The 19,618-nt window shown below is 41.0% G+C and overlaps 1 protein-coding gene across 6 annotated transcripts in view; it reads right to left on the reverse strand.

The window, feature by feature from the left end:
• Nucleotides 1–19,618, reverse strand: part of RNF144B (ring finger protein 144B) — a 96,794-nt gene that overhangs the window by 15,078 nt on the left and 62,098 nt on the right. For all 6 annotated transcript variants that reach the window (XM_085051800.1, XM_085051798.1, XM_085051801.1 and 3 more), the window contains 2 exons: nucleotides 7,859–7,963; nucleotides 123–183 (listed from right to left, as the gene is read on the reverse strand). In XM_085051800.1, coding sequence (XP_084907926.1) covers nucleotides 123–183; nucleotides 7,859–7,963 — 166 coding nt within the window. The remainder of the gene's footprint in view (nucleotides 1–122; nucleotides 184–7,858; nucleotides 7,964–19,618) is intronic.

The raw sequence follows: 19,618 nt of genomic DNA on the forward strand, positions 1-19,618 counted from the left end.
GCCACAAGATATCTTCTCTGTCTCTTTCTTAACTCATTCAACAGGCTCTGTCTTTGCAGTACATAATAGTGCTGCCTCCACAGACAGAAGAGGAACAAAAATAGGAACAAAAAGGTTCACACCTCGTTCGAACTTCAGCCTCTTGTATAACTCAAACTGGTCAACAGGAACCAAACAGGCAATCTGAAATGAGAAACAAACACACAAAACAAGCATTAGAAACACAAACTTTAAATAAAGTTTATAAGCACCACCTTCTACACATCTGCCTTCCTGAGCTGGCTCTCAAATTCACTTTTTTGTTCCTGCATGCTTCCAGCACCATGTTTCTTCATAGCTGGACTACTTCTCCAAAACTTAAAGTAGTTCTTGACCTTCTCTATTTCAGCCACACAGCCCAGTAGTTCAGCCCACATAATTCTTACCCTGCACAGGAAAGCCTTCTCTGTGGATTCCATATTTACTTCAGGCTTCTCAGTTTTATTTCATGTTGGTTTAGTGTAACAGGGTGACATGTTGCCAGCCCTGGAGACTGCAGCATGCTGTTCATGCACAAGAATACAGCTCAAATGAATGGTTCTTCATTCATGTCTCCCAGGGTTAATGGCAGGGGTCACTTAGCTCTCAGGAACTTAAAGCCTGTCTGGTTTCCATTTTTTATTCATTTCATGGGATTTGGGCCAAGATAGCTAACGTCACTGCTGTTGGAATTTGCCTTAGACACGCACCAGCCTCTTAAGAACCTGACTGAAGTTAACAAATTTAGTCGGCATAGACAAACAGGCTTTGCTGATACATTTTACACATTACCATAATTAAACTAGCAGCCTAAAAGGCTAAATGCTCTAATCTCCAATTAACAGTCTGCGTAAGAAGACCAAGTGCCCTATTTAAAACTAATAAGCAAACCTGCTGACAGGGGACAGAAGGGTTCAAAAGAAACTTCCCAGGCACTTCAGGAGTCACATGTTTATCAGATTCAGAATGTGGCATCATTCTCTTTATCTGATCCATTTGTGATACTGTACCAGCACTGGAAATATTTTTTTCTTTTACTGAAAATGAACCTAGGCTGATATAAGACCAGGGGCCTGATCATTTGAAGCACTGTGAGACAGTGTAGAACTAATAACTTCAAAGTGCCAGGCTTTCAAATCTCACATCCAGTATCCCACCACAGTCTTTCAGATTACTGTAAAGGGCAAAATTTGCCCTCAGTAAAGTGGACACTGGCCCTTGCTGTCCTCCTGGGTTGTAGGGTTTAGCCTTCATGAGAAGAAATATACTGACAAAAATCCAAGATATATTCAATTTCATCCTGTGAATACATTTTCTTTCACAGATGGAAAAAATAAATTTGTATTATAAAATATGGATTTGTTTTATTAATATCTCAAATCAATTGGACTTGATTGCACAAAATGGCATTTTGTAGCAGATTCTTGGATCATTTATTTAACCTAAGCCTGTGTAATGCAAAAATGAATCCAAATCATGTCAAGATTTTATAATTTAAATATTCATATGACTGTAATTAATTAATATTTAATATGACTGTAAGACAGATTTTTCTGGGAAACTCTTAACCTGTTCATCAGAAGCCAGCTGAAACACTCTTGGAAAACAAAAAAATAAATCAAATGTCTAAAAAGAGTGAAGTTTAGCAGTTTCAGCAAGGACACATCATTTCAGCATTGCCCACTCCTCCCCAGGGCAGCTTCGCATATAAATAGTTTGGAAAATTAAAAGAGTCATCTGCATTTCTCTAGCTGGGTGAGCACTGGCAACTACTTTAAATTTTCCTTCATTACAACTAAATTAAAACAGTGAGTGTCAATGATGTAAGAGCCACTTGAGTGAATTGTGTAGTTGGCCAGGGTCCTTCTGTACTTGCCTTCACTTTTAACAAACAGCTTTTTCAAGAGCAGTTCTGTTGAGCCCAGAATTTCCCACGTATTAAAAATCAGCCTTTTTGATTACAGCGGGTGCAGAGTTATGCATCTTAACGCAGATTTCAATAGGAAGCAGAGGCAGTGCTGAAAGCTTCCCATTCTTCTGGGGAAAACTTGAGCTTACCATGCCAGCTTTCCCCGCTGGCTTCACTCAGCTCCACTCTTTTTCCTACACATCCTCTTCACAGCTCAGCTTCCCCCTCCCTGCGTGCAGCTCTGGGCGTTGAACACACACAATCCATCACCTGTGCCACTGACTCCCACAGGCTTGGCAAGGCCAGGTTCTGATGGCACCCACACACAGGTCAACCTGAGATGTGCTGAGCCAAAGCCTCTCACAGATTTAGCATCTTTAGGCATGAGGAAAACAATGCACAAATTCCTGCTGCCTGAATTCAGTGCCACGTGAAAGCTGTATGTGCAAACTTAATTGGAAAAAAAGAAACATGAGTATCAGGTCCCCATAAAAAACCAGCAAATCCTTTCCTCAGTGAACTTTTAATCTCATTTACACCTAATCAAGAAGGACAGTCATAAGCACAATAAGGGGATTAGGTGTTTATCTCCTCCTACTTGGCATCAGTCTAAGTGTTCATCTCCAGACAACTTCTTGAGCCCCACCTCGGTGTCTGTTTATCCCAAACACCTCCTCTCCTGCACAACCACTCACGTCTCTGGGCTGGTCAGGGCATGGAAATCTGGGGAGGCAACAAACCAGCAACCCAGCAGATGGCAAAAGGATCAAAAGAGAAAGATAATGAGTGTATCAGAAAGCAGGCTTTTCTTTTCTAGGCTATGAAATTATTCAATGTAGGAAGAAATGCTAGAGGACAGGTTTGGGGACCTTTTTTTTTTTTTTAATAATACTGGCTGTTTCAATAAAAAATTTTTTAAAATACAGGCAAGAACTCTCCTTTCCTGAAAATACCTTGATTTGAGACTTATCAGACTGTTAGGAGTTGAAATAAGTTTTCTGATTTTCCATATCCTGTAAGCAATATCTGCAGTTAAAATACTTTTGCTATAGAGCACTAGAATACACAAGAGCTATTGCTAAGAATAGCAGCCTTCACCTGAAGTAAAAATGTTCATGGATAAAAGCAAAATTTTGAAGGCTTACTACCACAAAGGGCTCCAGCTGGACCCCTGTCAAGCATCCACAAAGACCATGTCATCAAATGTGTCACAATAACCAGGGTCCTTGCTACTACATGAGACAAAAGCGCGAAGAAAGGAAAATTGAAAGGGCTCAAAATAATTTGGTACAGTGTACACAGGGGAAAACTGTTCCAGGCAGTGGAGTAACCAGGACCCAAGGAAGAACAACTCCCCTGTTTTTAAACACTGGCTACCAGAGTGGAAAGGGAAAATCACTACTCCACCTATTCTCAGGCTTTCAAGGGAGATGCAAGGAGGCAATCAAGAAAATTGAATAGATCTTACTTCCTTTCACACCCATATGAATCAAACCTTGATAAAGCCAAGGGAGGGAAGTTCAGCAGGACAAAAGCTTCTCCCCTTCTCACTTTAGCAGACAGGCAGCAAGGGCAGATCCTGCACTGGCAGCAGCAGCAACGGTTCGCAAAGAGTGGCACTGCCCACCTCTGCCAAAGCCCAGCTCACAGAGGCACTGTCTTGTTTTCCAAGGAGTCTAAAACGGTTTCAGCAGGGGCTGTGGTTTGCTTTTGAAAGGGGTATGGGAGTTCAATCTCTTTATTGTCAGAAATTACACCCACAACTTTCTTAATCAAGCTACCATTCTCACTAGAGTCATAATGAAACACTAAATTATTCATTTTCCCTATTAAAGAGCTCTTCTCTTATTTAACGACAAATAAAAACAAAATTAAGGCTCCCTCATTTGGTCCCCTAGGTTTTATTTAAAATCAAGTAAATAAGAACAAAAATTTTTATTTTGACCCTGAAAAAGATAGGTCAGCTTGCAACATCTTCTCGCATTCAATCTTGTTTTACCATTTCACTCTCCTCCAGCAAAACGTAAACCAATTTTCAAATTAAAAATAAAACTGATATTTTAAACAGAGTCCCAGTGGGATTTTGTGTTTGGCTATGTATGGAATATAACGCAATTAAGAATTCTAAGATCTAGGTTACTGCCCTATTTCAGTGTCGATTTACGAAGTGCTGACAACCCTCTGTCAGGTTGTAGAACATGGATTTACAAAGATAGAGGGACAATGAGCAGAATCTGCACTGCATGCAAGGAGGTAATTCTTGACAAACTTAAGAGCCTAAAGAGTCACTACCTCCTTTACTGACTGCTGCACTGTTTAATCCAAACCAGATTATGTATACATGGATCACTGCATCAATATTATAAGCCTTAGAACAATACAGGAATCAGAAACAGCAAAGCACAATGCCCTAGATATTATCCAAGTGAGTACTGCATTAGAAATCCCTGTATGCAGGGGAGATTTACCCTGATTCATAGCTTGCACTGGTGACTGGATTCGCACCAAGCAAAACCATTTCAAACCATGATAAATTACCCCTTATTTATATTACGGATATTAACTGGTCCAATTAAATCAATGGAACAAGTTCCCAAGAGAGACAGGAATATTCTAGACAGAAGAAGTCTGCATGTTTAAAGAGAACTGCATTAACATAAGATGTTCCTTCTACCTTCTGCTTCCAGGAAGGAATCCTAATAATCTTTGTTTATTGTGCCATTAGAACATGAAAGGGCAAACATTTTGTTTAACAAGACTGCTTTTAAACTTTCCTTGTTTTGTGTAACCAGCTATTTGAAAGAGAGTCTGTAGCCAAAATCATTGCCTTACCACCACCAACCTTCATTTATTTCTGCTAAAAGACAGCTATATTACAGGCAGCTGCCATATAGATGTAACAGGTCAAGATATGAGCAAGGAGTGCACTTGATTTCAAGCACTTCAGTGGAACAGTTCCTTCTGTTTGTATGCACTATTTGTCAAAGCAAAAAACTGCTGAGGAATATACCAGTTTCAACTAGATTTTGTTGAAGGAAAAAAAACAAGCCAGAGTGTTTTGAGAAAACATATTTTCAAAGTACTGAAAAGTACAATTTTCTAGTTCAAATGACTTTTCACTTTATGCACTTTAAGAACAAAAAACCTGGTACATTTTTTTCTGAAGTCCAGATGGAACTCAGAAAGTAAAGCCGTAATTCCCAGCATCTATACGAATAAGCAGTTTACTCCCCAAGCACTGATGAAATATTCAACTGTTTTAAAGAAGACACATTCCTACTGTTCACACTTGCTCATTTCTTCATGAGACATACAAGTAGAAATTCTATTCTCTGTTTAAATTGTTAACCAGAGTTTTTGCCTCTCTCCATCCCCCAAAAGCAACAGAAGAAGCACATGAATCAGAATCAAGTCAAGAGCTGTGAAAAGGCTCTAGTAATTTCGTACCAACTAGATGAACTCTTCAGAACTTTACTGAGAAGATAAACAGGATTTAATTCTGGTTTGTCTTAATGAAGACAAACATGTCACTGGAAAGCACTGAAGAAATGTTACACTCCTTGAATAAGGACCTTGAGAGGGAGAAGAAGAGGACTTTCATAGTTATACTGTGATCATAGCTATACTGTTATAAATGCTCATAAGCTTTGTTATTAATTGTTTTCTTACTGAAGAAAGCTCAATCCAAAATGCACTGAAGTCAATGAAAAGGCTTTCCTTCACTTCAGTTTATGCGTAACTTCTCCTTTGTCTCCCTTGCGCAGGCTAGGCCAAAAGGCATTTTAAAAAGCAAACAGAACAACTGTTTGCGCTAATAGAACAAGATGCATTTAGCCCAAATTGTAGGAACCAATTTGGCACCATGTCCATGACAAAGACAATTTGAATTGCTATTTTTTCTCCAAACTGTAACAGTACTTGGTAAACAGCAGTCACGGCATACTCTGAAATGAACATGACATGAAAAATACACCTTTTCAAAGTACTGACGCTATCACAGAGGAGAAAAAAGGACCTTTTCGTTTTGTTTTTCCCCACAGTACCAGCAACATGTCATTCCTCATAGCACTGTCCTGGTGAGGAACCTTGTCCTGCCAGAAGCCAGAAACAAAACATCCAGACCCTCCAGTGGTGGGAAGCCTCGTACTTTTACACCAGGAGTTTGAGAGTGTGTAAGGAATAAACTGTAATTCTAAACAGTACTTCCCTGCCAAACAATAGCCATTGTTAAGCACATTCTCTACCATCTGATAAGGTTCTGGCTTTTTAAGAAATAGCTTTAAAAGGCCACATTTTCATAAAGAACAGCCTTTTTACAGAAGGAAAGAAAAAGGAATAGAGAGTGCTCATACATAATCTGTATTTTACATGCTAATCTTTCAGATAAGAAATGGAGTCACTCTATTCTTTCTGCTGTTCCAATTTATTTCTGGGTGGTTTCCTTCCTTAAAGAAATAAGTATTTGGTAAAATACATAAGCAATAATTTTAACCAGGTTGGGGACTTGTTTGCTATTTAGGCAGAAGGCTTATGTTTCAAGCGCATCGCCAAAAGGGAGTGTCAGGACATTCAGTCATCCACACGACACTAATGCACATTTGGGCTGTTTAGTCACTCTGCTGTCAGCCCAAAAAACACTCAAGGATTAGGCTAGTGGTCCATTAAGACATGCCCCTGGAGAGTCCTTCACTAAGAGGAAATAGATCTCTATTAATGCCTATAGCGTTATAACCCTGGTTAAACAGAGCAGAATTCTTCCTGCCATTTGTTAATTTTCATTTAAAAATACATTTTCAATAAAGGCTAGATGCCTCCAATCTGGTGCAATGGGTAGAAGGACATTGCTACACCCTCTCTTTGTAGAAAGAGGAGGAAGGGAAACAGCTGGCTACTTTTCACAATGGTTGGATTCAGCCAAAAATAAAAAGCTCCACCATATGCCTGCACACCATAACAAACATAGCTGCAAGTCCCATGCCCTGATTCAACTAAGCACAACATTTCAAACGTACGCTGGAGAGCAGATCCTGAATTTTTTCTGGAGAAAAAGGCATTTTTGGTATAGGGAATCACACTAGCACTGATGGCATTTGAATAGGACTATATACTTCTGCCACAGTTATGGCATCTGTATGCACAGGGCTCAAGGGAATCCAGAAGACAAACTTCTCTCCTTCAGTTCAGGGATGGAGAGCTAATTCTCCTTGATTTTATTCCTGCAAACAAATGCTGAAAGAATGCACAAAACCAATCAAAATCTCTTAGCCACCTTTTTTTTCCTGTGGGTTTTTTTTCCCTACTTCTATTCTCAGGCCCAGCAGGGACATTCCTGCCTCACAAAGCAGGCAAGCAAGCATCCCTTGGGTGTATCCCAAGAAACACTTTTCATATCTCTTAAGACCTGCTTCTGTCTGGTGCTGTGCAGATACCTTTCTTTCCATATAATTAAAGAGCCTTGCAGGATTATATTGGATTGCAAATTGGTTGTCGCAGCCCAAGGTCAACATTCACAAGGAAATTCTGGCCTTGCATACCATCAGTTTGAGCTCTTACTCTTAAGAAAGATGCAAAAATTTCAGTGTTTGCAGTCAGATCAAATCTGACTGAACTGACAGTCTAATGGAAGCTCATCAATTCTGGGATGCAGGGTATTCTAGTAAAGTCACCTGCATGGGTAATTGAAGGGTTGTCCAGATGCCAAGTAAACCTTTCCCCAAGGCACAGAGGGAGGGGAAAAAGAGCAAAACCCTTGAAAAACGTTTGTTTCTATCTCCTCTTGTCAGTCAGGCCTCTTGCCAAGAGCTCATTAAAGGTAATTAAAGGGAGGGAAAAGTTTATGATTGTATATTATGCAGCTAAAGAAATTTGGGGGATATATGTTAAAAATAAAAAAAAAAAAAGAGAGAGAGAGAAAGAAAGAAGTATAAATACCTCTGCTTCTTGTAGGGTCCCATGGTTCAGGCATACCATGTCTGGACATGTGATAGGAGAACCACAACCTTCTTGAATTGTCAGCTCCATGTACTGTTTTAGACACTAGAAACAAGTACAGAAAAAGAAGTTACAGGCCACATGTTGGTAACAACTAGATGTCAGAGATGCTATGCAGTTCCCAACTTCACCACCTTAATTGGATGTCCTGAAGCTCCAACACACAGCAAACATTAATTATTATAAGTGTGAATGCTACAAGTCATTACATTGAAAAGAATGCAACAAAGAACAATTATGCATGACTTCATCTGCCGAGCACTGCATTTACCTAAGTCAGCAAGTCAGACCTTTCAGCCCTAACAACCCCTATGCTCTGCTGAAGTGGGACTGGAGGATTTGACAGGGGGGAGTATATTTTATCCTAATTAAACAGGCTTCATTCCTTTGTCTTTCCTCCTGCATTCTTAATTCAGACTCTCAGCCAGCACTCTCCATTGTAGGAGAACTCATTTACAAGAGACTACTGTTCTCAGCTGCACAAAAGGAGAAAGGGGTTTATAACCTGCTTGGGAGGTTACAATCTGCCCTAGAAGATGTGCAGCTACCAGTTCTTCCTCCCCCTCAACCCCCCACATAGATAAAATAATTTCCATGGTTTATCATGGAAATTTATCAGCCTCTACTCTACCCAAAGTCTGTTTCCAGCATGGAGGCCACTTTATGAACGTTTCCAAATTGTTCCATTTCACAAAAAGAGCAGGCTTCCCCTCCAAGCTAAAAAAAGCCCTGTACTCTCCCCACACTTTATTTAGCATGCCAGTTTCAAGCATATTCAGTTTATCGTCATAACACATATTATAGAGTCCTCAATAAAATATTATTGAGGACTCTATAATATGTGTTATAAATTGTGTTATATATATTACATGAGTTTTGTGGACTCTATAAAACACATATTATAGAGTCCTCAAAACTCATGCAATGGACTAAAGAACAGTGCTTGAATTGTTCCTCCAAATTGCACAGGTAAGTAAGTAAGGTCACTTCTAAATAAAATGAAACAAGGAAGTCTCTTTACAATAATGGTAAAGCACGCAATAAATTGCAAATCACCATTAACGAAAAAACAAAGGATGGACTTCTGACAGATTTTGGTATCAGCTTGCATAGTTTATTGTAAATGAAAATAAACATCTTTTACAAAAAGTTGGACTAATGTAGGTTTTTTCCCTACAGTTTATATTTCATGCCCACATGATAAACCTTTCCTCCTCCTCCTCCTCCTCCTCCTCCTCAGTAGTGCTGACTTCTTCCCTTATTGCCCCATCAGTTTTCAAGAAATATGTCAAAGTGAAATATGTTTTTGAGACCTCTGTCTCTCTGCCAGCTTTTGGAAGAGGCACTGAGTTCAAAAGCTGATAGGTGGGTGATGGGGCAATCACAGCCCTTCACGGTATAGTGTCCTTAGACTTTTCAGAAACCATTGTTTTATTATTTATAGACATTTAACATTCAAGTCTGTGTTAGTCTGGACTGTTCTGAGAAGACCTTGCATATTGTGCTCTGATTAAAGAAATTTCCTCATCTGTATTTTTAATTGGAAAACTGATTCCTTCTTAACCATCAGGACAATTAGGACTTTTACATATGGAAATGAGGTTTCCTTATTATTTTGTCTGTATCTCTACTGAAACGTCCACATCCATGTTTTGGTTAATGCTGATGAGTTACACAGAGATATTAGCTCAAGCAAGTAGAATCACCTTAACTTAGTGGCATTTTAAATTAACTTACTTTTGATTTGTAAATATTTGAAGCATATTATCTTAGAACAATGTTGGGATATAACCTAACTGGTAAGCTTTAAAAAGGTAGCCCACTAAGCACTAATGTATTCAGATCCAGCATGCACCCCTGCAAGAAAGCAGGAGAGCAGGTTGTAAGGAACTGATGGTGCAAGCAGTATGTGGGAGGTGAGGGAGATACTCACAGGTGAAGCGAGTCAGTAACTGAAGGCAGTATTAGCTCCCAAGGAATTATCAGCCCAGATTTAACCAGGAACTCTTCTTTTCTTATTCAAACAGCAGTCTCAATGCCCTGTCCCATCTTCTCACCCACTTGCATCTAGGCACAGTGCTTATAAAAAGTCAGTTTACCCACCATTCAAATCACCCCTCAGCACAGCAGCTCCCTCACAGAGCAGTGAGCAGCAAACAGAAGCAGCTATGGAACCACAGTGGTGCCTGGGAGCAGAATCCTGGTGACACGGGAGGTGCCAGGGCCCTGCCCACATCTGCGACCACAGTCTGGGCAGTGGCAGCAGGTCACACAGGTAAAGCTCAGAAAAAGGATGCCCAGAGCCCAAGGTGGCTCCCAGTGCCGTTACTGATGCTGATGGAGGCTGGGGGTGACCTTGTTCTGCAGGTTCATATTCATTAAGCACCAAGCATTGCCCACATACTTCAGCACGTATCACAGGAGACATGGGGCAGCAAGCGCTCATTTCCTGCACAGATTTCTTCCCTGGTTTGTACCTGTACCCAGCCTCCTCCACAAATGATGCAAACAGAAAATTTTGCCCTCAGAGTCCCTCCCCGAAGGACAGCACATGCTGCGGTGTGTTGAGGGCACTCCTTAGATACCTGGGCAGAGCCTCCTTACATCTCACTCCATCTCCTCATGGGAGACCTGATTACTTTTTGGATCAAATCTCAGGGCAGCATTTGGTGAAGGGCAAATGTTTCCCTCCAACCAAAGCATTTAGGCTGCCTTAATTCCTCAGCAAGCATGAGAGAGCAACCTTTTAGTTTTGCTAAGACCCTGGGTTCTGTCTCCTCTGTGGTGCTGTCTGATATTTAGTAATTTGTTTTGACAGCATGGTACAGTGGATTTATGTTCTGGGGGCAGCTCAGGTCAGCTGGTTACAGAGGGAGGACAAAGCCTGAGAAGTTACTGCAGGCCCAGTAGCAGCCCAGAGGCTTGTTGTTAATTTAGACTCTCAGGACAGAAGCTCAGAGCACTGACAATTACGCTTCTGTGCAAGGATGAGCATGAAGCTCTTAAAGAGCTTCAATCCACAGTATGGATTTTGCAATCAGTTTCAATATGCAGTATCTAAGTCATTAGGGATGATGACTTCTCATCATCTTGTTCTCCCAAGCCAGGAGAACAGAGGTTTCTGAGGACTGCTAATGGATCTTGATTCTTCATCTCTTCTAACCCACTGCTTGGTTGTAGCTGAAGATAAGTGGGCAACCAAAGCCTTCTGTGATACTTTTAGAGGTTGCTGTGTTTTCAACTTGGAGAGATTTTATAATAGAGCTGTGCAGTACCACAGACCTTCAAGTATTTCCCAAAAAACCTCCCCATTAAATCTTTTATATATGTATGAAATCCATTGTCTTGACTTTCTGCGCTTGGAGAAGTTGCTTTTCGTGCAATACAAGAAGGATTTAAAGGTGCTGGGAAACTTGAAGGGAGCATTTAATATTTACCACTGAAGGATTAAGCTTTTTACCAAAGTACGTACATGAATGAAGACATGAATTTCTTGTTCCCTCTTAGCACCAAAGAAAAAACATTGGAAAATCACTAAAATTTTAAAATATGCCTTCACTTTAGCAGTGAAACTGTTTTCAGAGGGGTTTTACTATCACTTACAGCTCAGCTACTAATTTAGCTGCTTGAGAAGTGGCAACTAAGAGTATCTGAAAAGATGCAAGCCAAAAATGTGATGAAAAGATGTTTCAATGTCTATATAATGAATCACAACTGACCTTCTCAGCAGTGTGTCCTCCCACACTTTAGAGAATGCATTATTACAGACATAAAGTGGCAAGATTTTTTGTGCATTTTTTCTACAAAAATCAGCAGTATCTCAGGAAAACTGCACACACTACATATGCTACTTAATTGCTCTTCAAAGTGAAGGAAAAATCAAGATGCTCTGCCTTCTGGGATACAAAGTGTTGCCTGAAAGGGTAAGGATCTTGACATCCAGGAAAACCTGATGTCTCAACACCCTGGGCTACACTCTCCCACCAACATCCTGCAGTGTGGTGACTTTCAAGCACGGAGAGCAGTCCGTAGCTGGAGTGGCCTCACCCACAGGATCTGTGGCGCACCATGACATTAACGCCATCTTCTTACTTTCCATGGCCACAGCCAGCAAAGTTTCCATGCATGTGTCACATAGCCAAAGCAGAATGTTAGAGACAACAAACTAAAAATCGACTGAGGTCACGCTGAACAGGTTCGAATCCTGCTGACTACTGACCACACACTGGAGCTTTGATTCCACTGTGTTCACCCCTCAAATAAAGGCAGACACCAACATGAATAGTTTTAATTCCCATACCTGCAAGTATGCTCTAATCAGTTGCTTTCAGTTTCCTCAGATTTTCCCCACTGAGCAACTATATCAAGTACATATCTGTGTTCTGAGAAACATAATAAAATCCTGAGGCATTCAAGCAAGAGGGATCAATTCAAATGTCATTATGTAATTCCACTAGTAAAACTCAGTACACCTAACAGAAACTTTTAGTTCTGATCTATCTTTGCAAAGCATGTTTTGCTCCTGCTGGACTACTGTCAACTTCAGTCAAAAGAGGACTAAAAGTTTTTTTTTCTCTGCCTGAGATTCATAAGGTATAATGACACTTCTTTCCAATAATTTGCTGTCTAAGCATTTTGGGGCAAGATTTTTTCCTCTTCTGCTGGCTTTGTCTTTCAGGCCATCACCTTCCTCTGTTTAATAAAGTAAGATTAATATCCAGTTACCTACTTCACAAAATGCTGCTCATAAGTATCTAGTAAGTTAAGGCCTATAAAGTACCTCAAACAAATTATCATGCAATATATATGCATTTCTTTTTTTTCTTTTTTTTTTTTTCTTGCAGGACTTGTAGGAAATTTTATGATTTAGACAAATGCCTAAATTTGCCCCAGGTTCACACTCTGCTCCCAGAGCTAAGGGTTTGAGTTGAAAGAGTACATTGAAACGTGATGGAAGCGTCTCTAAAAATATACTGAAAAGCCTAATCTAGAAATGCACAAACTAATAATATAAAAGATTCCTTCTTCAATAATAAACAGAAGTGTTTTCTATGGTCAGCTTCGAGCCCCAGAAAGAAAATTCTATTCAAGCTATTAATGGATTCTTCATTACAACACTTCTGCATGCTGCTCTAACTTCAACTTTTTTTTCCCCCCAAAATATACTGTACAGAGGGGATTTTTAATGCACTGACCAAGAAAAAGATGTCTGTTTGGCAATCTATTTACTGTGCAGAGGGATCATAACAGTTCTGCATTTTAACATAAGCATGAGTTCAAAGTATAACTTCAGTGTTACGTTGCTAGGTAATGATGCGACAAAGGCGCTATATCCCTTTCACTGTGAAATCTTAAACTTCTATTCAAATCCACTTTCAGATAATTTATGTATCAAAGACAAAAGATGGATCTCAATCATTCCTACATACTGCTTTTCAAGAGCATGTTGCATTACCTTTCTCCTCTCCCACCTGCCTGCTGCTCTTCAGTTCCCAAAATGCAGCCTCATTAGTTTGGATGCAAAAACATAAAGGAAACTCCACATGTGATCTGAAAAAACTGAACAGGTACCTTTCTTAATAAACATGGAGGGATGGCTAGGAAGAAGAAACAAATAGAAAAAACTGGCTTATTTTCCTGTCAAATGCCACAGATATTGCTGCCAGCAACTGTGTAGCAGTTGCCTCTAATTCAGCTGTGAAAAGGTGAAGAACAGATCTACATTACCCAGACAGTACTAAGGCATGATCTACATTAAATGTGAAAATGCACAAAATGATTGAAGACATCTTGCCAAAACAAGGTCTTTCCTCCTAGACAATTGAAGACAATTTCCATTTCAAAACATTAAATAAAACTCAGGCCTTCCTCTTAAAATCTGCAGAAATTATTTCAAATGTTATGTCTCTCTTCCAGATTTGTCCTCAAAACTGTATTTGTTTGGGGTTTGGGTTTTGGAAATACTGTATATAGAGAGAGTACTTAACTTTTCAGTTGACATTCCAGAGTGTCTTACGATTCAGAACAGATAAACAGATAGACATCTAGATAGACATAGCGTTAATTTATTTCTCGTAGAAATGCTACCTGTTCTTCAGTGCATACACAATGGAGTACTACTAGTTTTGGTGAGACAGTTCATGTCAGAACTCTAAATTTAACCCCCTGATCTAGCCAGCATCTCATCAACTGTGTACTAAAATAAAAAACCCTCACCAGACTGTACTCACAGTGTTTATGGCACATCTATATAATGTTTAATAATATGTTCATCATTGCTATGACATCTGCTCTTCTGCGTGTTGAGTCTCTAAAATGGATCGGTCACTTTCAATGTGTGGTACTCAGACTCCTGCAATCTCTTAAGTATCTCTCAGCAAGTCTTAAAACTAGATGAAACAAGTGTATTGGCAATTAGCTTGGAGGCATTTGCGCTTCACTTGGAAAAAAAACAGTGAGGCTTTTCCAATTAAAGAAAGTTTTTAGAAACTACATGACAAAAATAGCCATTTCTTAATTTGTTGCAGAATAATTTAGGATAGGCATGGTTAAAATGAGAAACAGAATTCCAACGAAATACGCGTATTGCGCAATCTCTATTTTAACTGCTAAGGATACAGTAATAAATGAAGAGCCTAATCAAGAAAGATGCTTGAAAGAAAGTGAAAAAATGCCACTGTAGCTTCAAAGAACATACAGTCAGCTCAAGGCTTGGTATAAGGGAGGGACAAACATCACTAACAAGAGTTTTATTTTGCCATGACCAAGTGAAAACACCAAGCAAACGTGTGTCGCTGTTGAGCCGCTAGCAGAGAAATAGAAACCCAGGTTCTCAGGCAAGAAAAGAGGACTTTATTATTTTGATTTCCATATATATAGACTTTTCACAGGTCACCCAGATTGGTCAGTCAAAAACCTCCCCCTAGGCTTAATTGGCCAGGCCTGAACTGCCCAAATCTCGAGACCCTGTTTGCAAAAACATCCAAACTTTATCTTTGTTTATAAAACACAGCAAAATGTTCTCACAAGAAAGACTTCTGCTAGCCACAAACGTGAAAAGTGGAACAGAATATAATGGCCTCCTCTTGCTCCACAAACCTGTTTTCTATGGGATCTTTCAAATGTACCTGAGAAATATACTGTCATCAGCTGTGTCTCAAAATATCTACCAGTTCTGCTCAGAAACACATTCTGAAACCAATTTATACATGGCCCAACAAATCCTGGCAGCCTTTCATAAAAATCAGGACAGGTTCCTGGTAACCATTGCCATAAAGTGGTACCACCAAACAGAAAAGGACCAGAGAAACTCACCCTTCACAAAATGAAACCAGCTGCAAATATAATTTCCCTTGCCAAAAAGCTGTGTCATGCGAAGCCTGGCCTTACCAACAGCTACAAAACAGGCATGACCACGTGGCTTATGTCATAGTCTGGCTCAGTTACCGTGGCACTTCAAGGCACTGACAACTCACTTCACATTGATTTCTTCGTTGGTTAAATGGAGATAACACCAACTTCATCAATGTAATGCTGTCATTAAAACTTTAGTTCCCTCTTCCTCCCCTGTCTTCCCTTGGCCACCATCCAGAGGGTGCCACCTTTACTGATTTCAGAAATATGCAGTCCCTCTTCCTGAATAGTAGTATCCATCAAAAGGCAATGGCTACATCTGTGCTTTTTTGGTACCCCAACTCTGTCTTTGGAGTTACTCTGCTCAGAAACACATGCAAGAAATTCTTACACCATTTAAATTGCTATAGGAGTGCTCTGTCTTCAGTGCCAGTATTAGAAGGTGTAGGAATTTTCTTCTTTAAACTTGAAAACAAAATTATTCTGAAACATTTCAAATGCCGAGCTGGGAAGAGAAGGATCCCTAATGTCAGGACTTCCAAATGGAAAACAACCTGAGGTGAGCTTTATATAAAGTAAGTGGGGCATTGTCGGGGGTTGAGAATTTCTTCCCATTCCTGTTACTAAGCAACAAATGGTCCGATGTTCGGAGCGATCAAGCCTTTTGTAAAAGACAAAAGCTAGGTTTTTGGGCAGGGCAAGGTAAGGGAGAGCCGGCCCTGGGAACTCTCTCTCGTGGTTCGGACGCTGAGGGTAGAGGCTGCTGGCTCTTTGCTTTCCAGCCGCTACCAGAGGAAATCCAACTGTGCCCTGTTTTCTCTTCTCTCCTGGCTGAGTGAGGTTTGATTCAACTTTTCTTCCCACTGGGAAGGGCGCGTTTCCCCGGGCTGCGTTTTCCCGCAGCTGCTGCCGGGAGAGTCCGGCTGCCTCTGCTGCCTGCCCCTGCCCTCTGCCGCACGAGACCGCGGCATCTGCTGTGACTGTAGAAATTCTCGCTGGCCGGAGAGAGAGAGCGCCCGCTCCTGCTGCCCTGTTCTCTCGCTGCCCTGAGCTGTTTTTCGCTGCCCTGCGTGTTTCTCAGCCCGTCCGCCATTGTAGTTGCCGGACGGTGACCTGACCCTGCGCCACAGCGCCACCTGTAGCCGCTCGGGAGTCATCGCATCTGCCCTGGCCGGCCGGGAGCTCAACAGCGCCCCTGCTGCTTGCAAACGTGATTGCACCACACGGGAGAAGGCTCAGCAGCTCCCGTTATCTGCTGTTTGGTTTTCTGGTTCTAGTTGTGGTTTGCTATTATTGTTATTGTTTGTTTATAGATACTAGTAAAGAACTGATACTCCTTTTTCCCATACCTTTGCCTGAAAGCCCTTGATTTACAAAATTAAATAATTCGGAGGGAGGAGGGGAAGAAAAATCACATCCTCTGCTCTAGGGGAAGGTTCAACCTCTCTTGGCAGACACCTGTCTTTCAAACCAAGACAGGCATTGCAGCACAAGGTGTATCTATGAAGAGGAAATGGTAGTGAGTGTTCTGGTGCAGCCGTGAGAAGGTGTCTCCTAGTACAGGGAGAAAAGGAGGAAAAAGAGGAGAACAAACCCCTGCTTGAAAATTAGCACAAAGAAACAGAAGCAGTACTAGAATCCAGTGTTGGCTAGATGATGGCAAATCCAAGTATTCCATACCTTACAACTTTTACTGTGTATTGTTTCAGTGGATTATTCATATACATTTGCTTCACTCAGCAGGCATCCCGTTCTTTTTGTCATCCGCCTCCTCCTTGTCTTTGATCCACCAGGTCTCCTCTGCTCTCAGACTTTTCTGCTCATGCTTTTTGCTGGTGACCTGTCACATTAGTTTTTCCAGTTTCCCAGTGCTCCCCTCCACAAATAATCTGAAACTTCAAAGCACTAAGGGTGAAATGTCACTCTTCAGCCACCCAAAGGAGGCAGGACAATGCAAAGCTGTTCTGAAAAATATTAAGGAAAGCAGAGGAGCCTTAGAGTGTCCTCCTTAGAGTGTGGTGATGAAGTACCAACAGAGAAACTCCTATTTCAGTAAGGGATTCTTCTCCTCTAGCAAAAGTAGCTGGCAGTGGCCTCTTTCTGAGGCTAAAACTCTCAAGGCCCTGACTTGCCAGGCAAGTGACTGCCAATGGCACCAGGCAGTCCAAAGCAGCAGAAGAGCCTTTTTAGCCCATGTCTAGCCCTAGCCTGGCTGTCACTCATAGTTACAGCAGAAAATCTTGTTCTCCAATCACCTTTGGAACACCTCCTACTTGTAGAAGCATGAGACAGCACAGAAGCTACCTACCTGTACTTGCACGCTGACTTTTCCTTTTAAGGCTGCATGAAGTTTAATTTCATTTGGACTGCTTTGTGTGCACCAAAATAACAAAGAGGTAGATCATCATGGTATTTGTTTTGCACATTTTGTAACCCAGTTGCCTCACACACTTCTCAGAACTACAAGACTCAACAAAGAATTTGCTTGGGAAAAAAAAAGTGGTGAATCATGCTAGTTCTGCATAAACATGTGCCAACAACACAGAATAACATACTTGAAAGCATCTTCTGTTTTCAGTTTGTTACACATTGTCTTTGGCATCTCAAACCCTGTGCCCATAAATAACACATAAGATAGAGGTACATAAGCTCCTGCTTGACATAAATAGCAGCAATCCCAGTTATGGCTCACCTGGCTCTCATCAGGGCTCTGAAATGCTTAGGAGGAGGGGAAAAAAGAGGAAAGACAAAACAAAAAAAAACTGGTGTGCAGAGAAGAAGCCAACACCAGCTTTTATACTGACCCCAAGATCACATTTCTGCAACAGCACTGCACTGGCTCCCTTCTGTCATCACTGCCACCAGGGCAATCCTACCACACCTGGCTAAAACCTCACCTCCAGGACTGCTTACAGGCTACAGACTCACACCAAGTCTTTCATAGGGCACTTGGTATTTCCAGAGTTACTGTGAGTCTTGCAATCCTCACAAGTGCCTCCAAAGGGTAAATTATGCTGTGCCAGATACCAGGGCATTTCTAGCCAAAGGGACACGAGATGCACATGATCACACCACTCATTGTCTCTCCCTGCTGCTTTCCCAGTTTCAGCCATGTTTTGAAAAGGCAGGAGTCTCCTAGATGCACACTTTCCAGGCAGTCTAACGAGCACCAAAGCCTGAGCAACACACAGTGTGCAGCACAAAGGCGAAGTGGGGAGGGTGGCCCATCCATTCCTGGTATTACCCCACCGGAGCATTCCTGAGTTGTACTTTAGTGGGGCACTACTAGAGCTCTCTGGGGAGGGAGGGAGGGAGGGAGGGAGGGAGGGAAGGAAGGAAGGAAAAGGGCAAACATCTAGAAACTTTTACTAGCAATAAGTATAACATTCAAAGTATTATTCTGTACATGGATCAATCAGGATGTAATTAGTATTAGTTTGCTCTGGGCCCAAATGCACTAAAGTGCACTAAATTACTGTATTTTTTAACACTGTGATGGTGTTGACAGACACAGTGTATAATTATTTCACATACATATGTGAGAACCACAACCACCACAGGGGCAAAAACTGGAGTAGTTACACATTCAAGGAAGAAAAAATTGCAACAAAAGGTTGCAAGACTTAAGGGAATGCTGGTAAGAAGGACATCCCCCCAAATATACAAGGATGAGTGGGAAGACAAGGAACAAGATGAGCAGTATGAGGAACAGATGAGATCCCATCCCCTTTTGGGAAAGGGACAAGTACCATAAAATCATGTAGCCTGAGCAGTACATATATTGCTGAGTATCGGTATGTAAGAGTGCGCATCACAGTGTGGCACTCTGCAAAGGTTTTATAGATACAGGAAACAAACTGAATGATGGAAAGTGCAGTCCTCTAAAACTTTTGCAGGTAAGATATATCTCACAGCCCTGCCCAACCCTCTTCAGAGATCAGTCTTTCATTCAAAACTAATATAAATCCAAACAAAATGAAACTAGGTCATTAGGTACACTATAGCCATTTCCAAATTCTTGGGATGTGTAAATGTGTGCTTTATCTCACACTGCAGTGAAGTCATATGCCAAATGCAACAAATGTTGAGAAATTCAAGGCTGATGCCTCTTCAGACCTGACTGGGCTACCAAGTAAGATGGCAAGTGTCTTCTGTGAGCCATCTGCTTTTTCTGCTCAGAACAGAGAGAGTAAAACTGTTTACAGTTATTTGAAAACTCCTGCCCTACTAGCAACATTCTACCAAAATGCAAACATACACATTCTACAGCACAGTTTATTCACTTTGGCTACAACACAGCTTTTACGAGGCATATTGTTTATTGCAAGAGTTTCTCAGCTGAAAACA

This window comes from Lichenostomus cassidix, chromosome 2 (genome assembly GCF_008360975.1).
Source record: "Lichenostomus cassidix isolate B80296 chromosome 2, HeHo_3.0, whole genome shotgun sequence".
NCBI lineage: Eukaryota > Metazoa > Chordata > Aves > Passeriformes > Meliphagidae > Lichenostomus > Lichenostomus cassidix.